At 42.6% G+C, this 12749-nt stretch overlaps 1 protein-coding gene across 11 annotated transcripts in view; it reads right to left on the bottom strand.

Annotated features, from left to right (window-relative positions):
* LOC135203194 (oxysterol-binding protein 1-like) overlaps positions 1–12749 on the bottom strand; it is a 355421-nt gene that overhangs the window by 117680 nt on the left and 224992 nt on the right. For 8 of the 11 annotated variants that reach the window (XM_064232920.1, XM_064232919.1, XM_064232925.1 and 5 more), the window contains 2 exons: positions 9558–9593; positions 8683–8810 (listed from right to left, as the gene is read on the bottom strand). In XM_064232920.1, the coding sequence (XP_064088990.1) occupies positions 8683–8810; positions 9558–9593 (164 nt within the window). The remainder of the gene's footprint in view (positions 1–8682; positions 8811–9557; positions 9594–12749) is intronic. The other 3 variants (XM_064232927.1, XM_064232923.1, XM_064232926.1) reach the window with 1 other exon arrangement.

Below are 12749 nucleotides of genomic sequence, written 5' to 3'. Positions count from 1 at the left end.
TGACTTATTCTGCACACATACCTTCCTATAAAAATTACTGCAAATTTCCAAAATATGTACAGGTTTTGTATTTGTTAGATATTTAACATTTCCAAGGATTATTTTTTTTACTATATCACATGGCTAATGTTTTTGGCTCTCACAGGGCTGGTCTGAAGGATTTGTCTTTATTATTAATAAGTTTAATTATATTTACTAAATGACAGTTCTTTTAAACTTCCATAACTGGTTTTATTGAAAATGATGGAGATTCTGGCAAAATTCTTTGATTTGTTTCCAAAACTTTATAATCATTGTTGATTGTATTTTGGACATTCACACACAAAAAAGTTTGAGTGTTAGTGTCCCGTACATTTTGTCGATAAGGGATTGGATCATGTGGGCCATTCATCAATTACTTGTGTGCTGCTCCTTCTGATATGAGTTCCATAATTCAACATTGGACTTGATGTTATAATTTTTCAGGTTCATTCTTTCATGTAGTCTACCAATTATTGATTAATTTTAGAGATGTTTCATAACAATTAATATGATTATCTACATCTTGTCATTGTTGCTCAAGCACTGGCTGCTTTATCAGTTTTGTTATCATTTCCTTTAAAGCCTTCATGGTCAGAAATACAGCATCTCTACATTTTCGCCAACTGTGCATAATTTGTGAAGACAATATTCAATTTGCTGTGAAAGTGTGTTTTTGGGGATTATGTGTAATTTATCAGTGGCTTCTACAGCTTAAGTCACTGAAAATTACAAATTTCTGTGACTGCATATCTTTAAACATGTAAACTACACATAATTCTATGAAAACATAAGCAGTAAGAGGAAAAGAAAATTGTTATTTTTTCCAGGGTGATGTGACTGTAAATCCCATGCATAATGATTAGGATCCATCGTGTATACTACAAAGTGTAAATCTTTACATCATATATGTTCTATTTGTTCATACACGAACAAACCCTCGGTCTTAACAAGAGGATAATTTCTAGGGCCTAGCTGGATCCGGTTAAAAAGCAGATGAAAGCAAGGAATCTTGTGATATCTGGCAACGCATGCGTAGATCGGGTGAAGAGTGGTCAAACACCACTCATCTACGCCAGTCTTTTTCTTAACTGCCTGGGCGAGAGTGTTTTCCTCTCTTGGCCTTTTCCCGGTTCATTACCCGTTTCGTTTCTCTTAAGTGTGTGTGTGTGTGTGTGTGTGTGTTTACCTGGTATTATGGCTTTTTCTGCTCCTTCTTGGCGTCAGCATATGTGCCCCGGAGTTCCTGGGTTTCCATGTTCTCATTTCTTGGCTTCGGCAGAGACAGACCCTCACATCACATGCAGTAAGTGTCGTTCGAATTTTTGTACGATTACGAATCCTTGTACGGAATGCCGGGCATGGCCTAAGGAGCAGTGGAGGAAGTTTTATGGTAAGAGGGAACATCGGAAAGTCTCCACTCTTCCTACTTGGGAGGGCTTTGCTCCTATTCCTGATATTTCATCTTCCGCAGTAGTCAACCCCCATAGCAGCGTTGTCCCTGCATCTCCTTCCTTTTCTTCCATTGATTCATCAATGGAAGCATTGGGAGGTCGCTGGGGTAATTTTTGTAATGTAGCCCCCTCTTCCTCGGGAGCTTTTTCGGTTCCTGAGAAGGGTGTGGTTTTTTCATCATTCTCTTCTCTTCCAGAGTCGGAGTCGTCCAAAATGGCGGCAATTTGGAAAACGCTTGGGCTAGGGGGTACCCCGTCCTTGGAGGGGTAGCTACCGCATTTTGTGGAGGCTCGCACCCCCCCTTCCCGGTCCAGCCAGGCCACCCTCCCTACTCCCGGCCTTGTCTTCGTGGGTAGGAGCAGTTGGCCATCTTGTATTGCTCCACAAGTGTCTGCCTGTATTGGAGTGACGCTGCGGCATCAGCCCCGTTGATGATGTCACGGGGTCCATCTTTGTGTATTCCTCTGCCAGTGGTGTCTCTTTCCCCCTCGCACAGACGGGAAGCCGTGACGTCACCACCACTTGTGACGTCACTCTCATCGATGACGTATCTCCCAGTCGCCTCCTCTGATCCGCCTCACTTAGCCACGACATCATCACTGCCGCCCCGTTCGCAACATCTCCCTTCCTTGTCTTCGGAGCCTTCTCTGGCACATCAGTCTGAGGTCATGTGCCAGGGAGTGCTTCAGAGGCTGGACTCTGTATTGGATGTGAAGTTGGCTGCCTTATCGGCTGGGAGGACTGGTAGGAAACACGTTGCTTCGTCCCCACCTTCCGAGAAGAGTGCGCATAAGAAGCTAGTGCTGTCTTCCTCTCCCTCTTCCCCCTCTACGCCTCGTCAGCGTATTAAGCGTTGGAAGACTAAGGACTTTGCCCTTCCTTCGCCGTAGAGGGAGGAACAACGCGGACGTGTTCCCGAGAGTGCTGTGGTTTCGGGCAGTGTTAGTGGTGTGTGCTCTGTAGGGGTTGCTTCGCCACCGAATCTCGAATGTGCAACCACCCCACCCCCCCTTCCGTCCTTGCACATCGTGAGCATGTTGCAACCTCCCCTGGCCGTGCATGTGATGTTAGTGCTCCTTCTTCTCCAAGGCCTATTCGTCGCCGTAAAGATCTGAAGGCGCCTGTCAAGAGGTCGAAGGTAGTGAGCATGGAGTTGGTGCAGCCGGAGTTTGCCTGCCTCTCTAACTGGTGCTTCCAAGAATTCGACTATAAGGGATTCTCCGTCAATCTCGAGTGCTCGAGTTTCCCCCCCATCTCACGTATGTATGGCCACCACGCCCGTGACCATTCATGGACGTCTAGAGTCACCTGTTGAGGTAAGTGATATGCCTAGTGTTACAGTGGGTCCGTTTTGGAGGCTGACGCTTGGACCAACCCCAGATAGGTTAGTAGGGGTTTTAGACTGTTTGGCTGCTAACCCTCCTGTGAATTTTGGTGAAGAAGGCGCGTTAGAAGAGCCTACACATCCTTCTCGTCGTCGGTCGCCGGTGCCAAAGCAGGAGGGAGACACGCAGGAGTTTCTGTCTTCCTTTTCGGAAGTTTTTGATCTCATTCGTGGGTTCAGCAATTTGGAAAGTAGGACTCAGGCTTGGTCGTCTTACACTCCTTGCTTGGAAGCCTTGGTGGGAGCTACTCAGGATCCCAAATCATCTCTTCAGCTGCCGTTGTCGGGAACGTTCAGTCGGTCTTCCAGAAGGTTAACGCCTCTGTTTCTGACCGGGACGGTTCACTTGGCTCTAGGGGCTCTACCAAACTACTCCCCCCGCCTCTTACGAGACATAGGAAGTACTATGCTACGAGCTCTGCATTTTTGTTGTTATGCCACCTTAACCCAGACGTCATTCGCCTGAAGCCGGGTTTGACTTTGGAACAGGCGAGGTCAGTGGCTCCGTCCTTGTCTCCGCAAGATGCCTTAGCTTTGGAATCTATGGCGGCCTCCATGTTGCAGAGGGTTTCTTGGCTGGACCTCTGGTCTGTGGTGATTGCCAAGATAGCTTCTGACAGGTCCCCTGAAGGGTTGGTGAGTGCTGCCTCGCTTGCCAGTCTATTGCAGTCCGGGGGCAAGGCGTTTTCTTATTTGGCTCACCTTGGTGCCAATTTATGGGTTAATCTTCTTCTGGTTAGGAGGGACGCAGCTTTGTCTAGGATGGAGAGGTCGCTCGACACCGAGTCTTTGCTGGCCTTGAGGAACGGTGATCTGTTGGAGTCGCAATTCTTGTTTCCACGGACAGAACTCAAAAATGCGATAGACCGACGCCGGGCTGACACCAAGGACTGACTGGTGCACCAAGTCATGTCTAAGTCAGAGTCTTGCCCTCGGAGACGTCCGGCCCCTCCTCCTCCCCGGTCCAGCAGCAGTCGAGGAGATTGTTGCTGGTAGGCCATCGAGTACCTCAATTTGGCAGGGCCTTCCCGTTCGACACAGCCCAAGTTTCAAGATCACTCCCCTTTCGCTCTCGTTCCTTTAAACCAAGAAGGGAAGGAGCCCCAGGGGCAGAGGTCAAGGGGGCTGTCGGTAGGTTGGGCGCTTCTCCCTCTCCTGCGCCACGGGTGGGGGGTTGCCTGGCTGGCAATTGGACCAAGTGGCAGAGTTACGGGGCGGAGAAGTGGGTGGTAGATGTCCTTCAGGTGGGATATCTGTTGCCATTCGACTTCTCTCCTCCTCTGTCGGACAAGCCGCAGATCTGGAAGACGTGTCCTCCAGATTCTCTGAAGTTCTTGGCTCTTTGGGAGGAAGTGCAGAAAATGCTGGACAAGGACGCGATAGAGGAAGTAGTGCGTCCGTCCCCGGGGTTTTACAGTCACATCTTCTTGGTGCCCAAGGCGTCGGGAGGATGGAGGCCTGTGATCGACTTATCCACCTTGAATCGCTTCATCAGGAAGACACGGTTCAAGATGGAGACCCCGCGCTCAGTGTTGGCAGCCGTGAGGGAAGGCGAGTTCATGCTGTCGATAGACTTGAGGGACGCATACTTCCAAATCCCTGTTCATCCCACGTCCAGGAAGTTCCTTCACTTCTCTCTGGCGGACAAGATCTTTGAGTTCAAAGTCTTGTGCTTCGGGCTGACAACAGCCCCTCAAGTGTTCACAAGGGTCTTCTCTCTTGTGTCAAGTTGGGCCCATGCTCAGAGGATCCGTTTGCTGAGGTACCTCGACGATTGGTTGGTCTTGGCAGCTTCCAGGGAGAAACTGCTGCAAGACAGGGATCGTCTACTTCGGTTTTGTCTGGACCTGGGCATATTAGTCAACCAGGAAAAGTCGAACCTCGTACCCACTCAAAGGATTCTCTACCTGGGCATGGTCATCGATAAGACAGCGGCAAGAGTTTTCCCGTAGGATCAGAGATTAGAGAAGTTGCGGGATGTAGCGCAAAACTTCCTGTCAAAGTCGCATCAGTCAGCTCATCAGTGGCAGGTTCTTCTGAAGCTAGTCCCTCATTGGTGTCTTCATCTTCGGTCTCTGCAATGGAGACTGGGGGAATTCTGGTCTCTGGCGGGGGACTCTCCCCTGTTTATGATTCCACTGTCTTTGGAAGTGAGAGAAGACCTTCGTTGGTGGTTGGACGACCAGAATCTATTGAAGGGCGTCCCTCTGCATTCTCTCCCTCTGGACTACCTTCTGTTCTCGGACGCCTTCCTCGCAGGTTGGGTAGCGTACTTAGGCGGCCTCATCGCTTTAGGCGTTTGGGGTTTGGAGGACAAGCAGCAGCATATCAACGTCTTGGAGTTGAGGGCAGCTTTCTTGGGTCTGAAGGAGTTTCGGAGGATGGTAGAGGGTCACTCTGTCATTCTCATGTCGAACAACACCATGGTGGTAGCCTACGTGAACAAACAGGGAGGCCTGGTTTCTCAGCAACTTCATGCCTTGACTGTCGAGTTTCACCAGTGGGCAATCAGCAATTCGGTAGAGCTCTCAGCCAGATATATCCCAGGGAAACAGAACATGGTCGCAGACAAACTCAGTCGCTGGAATCAGATCCTAGGCACAGAGTGGTTCCTTCATCAAGTGGTGGCAGACAAGCTTTTCCAGATTTGGGGGAGACCCATGCTGGACCTTTTCGCGACACGCTATAACAGGAAGCTGGAGGTGTTCTGTTCATTGGTTCCAGATCCCTTAGCATTGGCAGAAGATGCATTCCAACATCCCTGGGACAACCTGGAGGTGTATGCCTTCCCTCTGTTTTGTTTGATCCGTCAGGTTCTGAACAGGCTGATGCGTTCACAGGGTCTCATAATGACTTTGGTAGCCCCTCTGTGGCCTCAGGCAGGATGGTTTCCAGATCTGTTGTCGTAGTTGTCACGAGATTCCGAGGGAGATTCCCCCTTGGCAGCATCTCCTGTGTCAGCCCCATGCAGAAAGGTTCCACCAGTCAGTTGAATCCCAGTGTCTTCACAGAGAGAGAGGCTTTTCTCAGAAATCAGCTGGGCACATGTCCAGCAGTCTTAGGAAGTCAACCTCCGCAGTTTACCAAAGCAAATGGGTGATCTACTGTAATTGGTGTCATAAACAGGGTTTTTCTCCACTTGCGACCTCTATTCAGCGAATAGCAGACTTTTTAACCTTCCTCAGAGACGAGAAATGTTTGTCCGTTTCTGCTATTAGAGGCTACAGGGCGACAATGAGTTACGCCTGAAGGGTATCGACATCTCCTCTTCCTGGGAACTTTCCCTGCTAGTTAAGGGGTTTGAGCAGTCGAGTTCTCCTAGAGAGCTCAAGCCTCCAACGTGGGATGTTTCCTTGGTGCTTAAGAGCTTAACTAAGAGTCCATATGAGCCCTTGCGTCCCTCATCTGACAGGAACCTGACGCTCAAGACAGTTTTCCTTTTGGCTTTGGCATTTTCCAAGAGGATAGGAGAGCTCCACGGACTGAGTTATGAGGTGAAGCACACCAGGGGTTGGAAGTCAGTGTCCTTCGAATTTGTCCCGGAATTCATGGCCAAGACCCAAAATCCCTCGGTGCATGATGACAAGTTCGCTTCGTTTTCCATTCCATCACTGACTGACTTTGTGGGTGGTGATGCTCAAGAGCTTTTGTTGTGCCCTTTTTGTTAGTACAGGCTGTACAAAGAAAGAGGTGTCTAAGATTACTATCTCTTTTTGGATACGGGAAGCCATCAGACAGGCATACTTGACTCTTGATGATTCCATCACTACGTCTGTGCAGGCTAGAGCACATGGCGTTAGGGGTATTGATTGGTCCCTCTCCGACTTTCAAAAAGAACTTGGCTGTACATAGAGTGCTGAGCGCTGGTACTTGGTTACGCCAGTCCACATTCACCTCCTTCTATCTTAAGGATGTTGCCCACAGATCTATGGACACGTTTTTCCTGGGTCCTGTTGTGGCTGCCCAACAGGTTGTGTAACTCATAGTTGCCCTTAATGGGGCACCTTTGTATCTTACCTTTGGCTGGTCTCCTTCTTTCTCTTGTACCTTTTCTTCTTCCTTTGGGCGGTTTAAGGAATAGACACCGTCATTTGCTGGACTGGTCTGATACAGGTGAGTGAGGTAGTCATACTGGTAGTGTGGTTGTGCAATATACAATATCTTACCCATTATTTGGTAGCATAGGCTCCGCTCCTGGACAAGGAGGAGTCGGGAGTACTACAAACCCAAGTATCTTGGTTTGTTATTGGACAGTCAGTTTCTCTTTGGTTCCCTATACAATGGTTATCCCATATATCATTGTACGTCACTCAGGTTCTGAGTGGTTAGATATCAGTGTATCTAGCTTCTCAACGGGCTTCAGTCCCTCTCCAAGAACTATTTCTTTTGAGAGCTGGACTGGCATGTAGGCCTCCAGCCGGTCTAGGATGTCTTATACCTCCCTCCAAGTATGAGTCTATCCTATTGTTAAGACCGAGGGTTTGTTCGCGTATGAACAAATGACAAATTTTCTAAGACAATTTGTATTTTTCATAGCTACAAACCTGAGGTCTTAACGTTATACTGCCCACCTCTAGCCGCCCCTCTATTTTTTAAGTCATCCTGAGTTGGGAAAGACTGGCGTAGATGAGCGGTGTTTGACCACTCTTCACCCGATCTACGCATGCGTTGCCAGATATCACAAGATTCTTAGCTTTCATCTGCTTTTTAACCGGATCCAGCTAGGCACTAGAAATTATCCTATTGTTAAGACTGAGGGTTTGTAGCTATGAAAAATACACATTGTCTTAGAAAATTTGTCATTTTATATTGTTCATGATGTTCTAGAGTACTATGTTAATAGTATTTTGGTAAATAATAAAATTTTGTACCTCATGCATAACCGGAGGAGGAGGTAGTCCTAAAACTGAAGGAAATTATATATTTGATGACTCAAACATCTGGCACTAACTGGGAAATCTGGTAAGTCATTATTCATTGTTATAGTACAAAAAAATTTTTCTTTAAGACACGATACAGGTTTTTTTTTACGACACAAAAATAAAAGCTCATATACATTTTGCTCGTCATACAGATAAGTAGATTGATTACAGGCAACTCTAAAAAGTCTTTGAGAGAGAGAGAGAGAGAGAGAGAGAGAGAGAGAGAGAGAGAGAGAGAGAGAGAGAGAGAGAGAGAGAGAGAGAGAGAGATCAACGTGTCTATTAAAGACAACCATTGAATAAGATCTGATCAGTTCAAGAGAATCAATCAACTAACTCTTTAAAAAGGATTTTATGCAGCTCTAAGTTTCATTGGCTCTTAATAGTGTTATAAATCTTTATACGTTTGTTTGTTTGTATGGTGTTTTTACGTTGCATGGAACCAGTGGTTATTCAGCAACGGGACCAACAGCTTTACGTGACTTCCGAACCACGTCGAGAGTGAACTTCTATCACCAGAAATACACATACCGACCACGCCACTGAGGCGCTAAATCTTTATAAGGGCTACAGAAATATTTATAAGTGCTGCAGATATGTTACAGTTTCTTAAGAGCATTCATAAATCCCACTCACGTCTTCAAAGAATGTGTTGCTAAACTGCTGTACTTAAACTGCCTTAGCCCAAAATAACTGCTTCCAGGTAAATATAAGGGCATATTGTGGTCTGAACTTTTAACAGTCGTTGACGAGTGGCAAAAGCTTCTGTATGTCTTTCAGGTTAATATAAAAATGTCAACACTGAGAAGCATTAAGCAATAGAAATGCACAACGCTACACAATCAAAACACTAAAGCAATATAGTACATGTAAGCACTCTACAGTTTCTTCATAAGAGCATACCTGAGAAACATTTGAACTAGACCGCTTGTGCGCCTGGCTAGGGTTGACATGCACTATAAAGTTTTCTGCCAATTCTTCAACAGCATCCTCAAACTCAGTCTCCTCTTCATCCTCACTATGGCTATGGCCTGGAAAATACATCATCATCAATTATCAAAAAGTATTTCACTTAACAGTAAGTTATCTTTAAAGCTACAATCACCTAATATTATAGATACTGTAACTCATTAATAGATGATCAACAAAAATAACTTACAACTCTCACATAATTGGACATCTTACAACAAATATGTATGATCCACAACCCTTAATCCTTAAGGATCAAAATGGAATATTCAACACTACACACCCTTCACTAGACCATTACCTCATAATAGATAATAGCTTTAAAATTAAAAGCATGAGCACTTGAACCACATACTTTTATGAATCAAGCACTACCCTCTCTACTTATAAAACAGCTAACATTGAAGCAACATAAATTGGAGGAAATAATTCTTAGCATGTGAATAGTTTAGAAATCTATATATAGAATTTAAGTAGCAATTTAATGTCTTCGACTATAAAATTACCAGTGGTACCTCGTTTGTCGAATGTTTCTAGTGTCGAAATTTCCGTTTTTCAAACAAAATTTTCGAGAAAATTTTGTATCGTTTGTCGAACAAATGCTCGTACTTCGAACTGACTGATTCTAGCTTATACTTGTATTCGACAGCCTACTGGGTCTTACATGTTAAATTGTAGTAATTTTTTTCATTTACAATATATAGTTTAATTACAACAATATTTGACAAAAGAAATAAAAGTATAAAGCATTTAAAATAAAATATAGCTTTCAATATAACATTTAACGTAAAAGATGTATAAAATCGTACATAACCGCGGTGACATCACGCCCAGCTGACTTGAGACTGAACGAGGGAGCGTTGATATGTTGAGGAGAGATGGAGAAGAGAGTTAAAATATTACTGCATGTATATAAAAGCAATAAAAATTCACATAAAAAGGAAATTTCCCAATGAATTTAACGTAATGATAAAATAAGAAAACAAACAAATGCAATAAAAAAAAAAAAAAAAAAAAAAAAAAAAAAAAAAAAAAAAAAAAAAAAAAAAAAAAAAAATGTCTTAATTGAACCAGTGTTCCATGCGCCGAGTGAGACGGTCTAGTTGAACAATATATATTAAAATAGTAAATGAAAGAGCAAAGCTTTTCACAATAAAATTTAGCACAAATGATTAACAAAATCATTCGTCATTGCGGTGATACACAGCTAACTTGAGGGGGAGGGAGGGAGCGTTTATATTTTTGAGGAATAATGAATGAATAATTATAAGTTATTGTGCGTCGTGGTATTGTTGAGGAGAGAAGAGACAGTAAAATCTTTACTATAATATGTACGTAAAAGCAGTACCAATTCACATGTAAAGTAAAATGTTATTTCACAATAAATTCAACATAAAAAAAGCTTGCTCGAGTAAGTATTCGGTGCGCTGAGAGAGAGAGAGAGAGAGAGAGAGAGAGAGGAGAGAGGAGACGAGAGAGAGAGAGAGAGAGAGAGAGAGAGAGAGCACTCTGCTTCCCACTGACTTATCAGCTGATCTGGGATGATTATTCACCCATTTCTTTCACTTACACTCGATTTGCCCAAATCACTGTTATTTTTGTTACGGTAAAATACCAATCTAGTGACAGACGCTTGTTACGATATTTTACTACTGTAAAAGTAACTCAGCTCTGTGATAAACAAACTGGCACCACTTTCAGCTTCTACAAGCCTTCGATTGTTTGTTGAAACAGCTTCCTTGTGAAAAGTTATTTTATCTCTCTTTCCTTTTCTTGTATTCTTGACTTATTACTTATTTCTTTGCAAATCCTCATGTTTGTTTTAAAAGTCTTACGTTTGCCAACAGTAAGTTGATGTATTGTGGCATAATTAATCTCTTTCGTGCACTTAAGATCCAAGTGTAAACACGCTGATTACTCTCTCTCTCTCTCTCTCTCTCTCTCTCTCTCTCTCTCTCTCTCTCTCACACACACACAATCGGACACACACACACTATCGATTCCTTTGATTATCTTTGTACCTAATATGCAAATAAAATTGATTTTCTTATCAACCTTTGCATACTGCAACCAATTCGGTTTGCTCAAAGGGTTCCCATCTCTCCTCCCTCCATCCCCCAGCTGGCCAGCGCCATTTTTACCAAACAGTTCGTAAATTGTACATAGAAAAAATAAAATTTCATTACTTTACACTATATCTAACTTTTGAACACATTAATAATTGAAAAAATGTGAAAAGGGGGACTTGTCTGGAATGAATTATCCTGATTCCCTTTATTTCTTATGGGGATATTTGTTTCATATTTCGAACAGCCTTCTGGAACAGATTAAGTTCGAAGTGCGAGGTACTACTGTAGGTTGTATGGTGAACCCTTTAATTGCTTATTAACTTATCTGCCTGTTTATATGATGAAAATCTGAGAACAAGAAACTGTTCATCCAAATAGTAATGTCAAGTACAATTTTTAAGATATTTTTACACATTCTTACACAAAATTAACCATCAAAAATGCTTATTACACATCCTTAAACTAAAATAAACCACTTCTAAGACAATAGTATTGCATTACAATGGGGCTCCTGTACTTGCGTTCTCCAGATTCACAGATTCGCGGATTACTCTCTGGAACATATCCACCCTTTATTTGCAGGAAATTTGTGTATTTGCGGTATTTTTTATGAGAAATCTCCACAAATTCCTGTTTTTAATCAATTTCATCATAAAATGCACTTTTAGTGATAAAATTATTATAAAAACCCGGTATAAAGATTTTTAGTTGGTTTTTCTTGAGCTGTAACTAACAAAATAGGCCATTTTAACTGTTTTTATTTGGGTTCCAACTATTCTCAGGTTCTAGCTATTTACAAGGGGGTGGGGGGTCTGGTTTGCATCCCCCGTGAATACGGGTGGGATCACTGTAGTATTCATTTTACATTATCAGCCCCTTTCCTATTCTACGGTCTACCTCATGTTGAATAAACCTATCTTTTATACAACTTTCTTCAATAACATACAAGCTATTGATTGCTCATGACAAAATCTCTGATAAATATCATCTTCAGCCAGGGTGAAAATGCAAAAAATATCACTAGTAACTTTGCATCAAAATCAATTAATGTTATTAATGCCAAACGAATTCAAGGTAATTTAAAGCGATATTGGATTGTAATGATTTGCTCCGAACTTCCAAGGTACAACTTCCTCGCAATAAAAACTGATAGCTTATAAAGAACGCCTAACTGAAACAAATTATTCCCCCAAAAATTAGGCATACGGTAAACAATTTTTACAAATATTTACCTAGGAGGACATCCATTCCCATACCTGATCCCAACATCAAAGATATATACTCCCCTTACCTTTTCTCTAATCATGTAAGGATTGTGGAATATTTGCCTAAGAATCATGAAGTAAATATTTGCTTTACTTATCCTCTTCCCTGTGTGAGGATAGTTCACATAAGCCTCTCCTCTTTCTTTTGAAAAGATTGTGGAATACTCAAAATGTCTTTATTCAATGAGAAAAATACTACAGTAGTTGGGTGTGTCAAGTATGTTTCTATTCTTTTCATATAAACTAAACTGCTATTCAGTTTCTTGGTACATACATTTTGAACATGTCCACCAATCCTAGGTTAAAATCTATAAAAGCTTAGAAAGACCTCAATCAAAACGGTTTAGTAGAGTCAAGCATTAGAAAAATCTTGGGATGATTCATGAAAGACATTTAGTAGTTTTTCATACAACAAACTATGGAAGGAAACAGAGATAGCTCAGTAAGAAGGAAGAAAATTCTTTCAGTTCCTAAAATAACTTAACAATACAATAAATTTAATTGTTAGCATCTCTATATAAACCGGCTTAATTTCTAACACTCAAATTTATCCTTTGTATTTTATACCAATTTCATGCCTAACATATCCATTTTGGCTGCAGTCATCTGAAATAAGATAACTTTTCCAAAATTTTCTATATTTAGTATTGTCACTAATCAGTAGATT

This window comes from Macrobrachium nipponense, chromosome 33, assembly GCF_015104395.2.
Source record: "Macrobrachium nipponense isolate FS-2020 chromosome 33, ASM1510439v2, whole genome shotgun sequence".
NCBI lineage: Eukaryota > Metazoa > Arthropoda > Malacostraca > Decapoda > Palaemonidae > Macrobrachium > Macrobrachium nipponense.
Note: the sequence above shows the minus strand (reverse complement) of the source record. Positions and strands in the feature narration are given on the sequence as shown.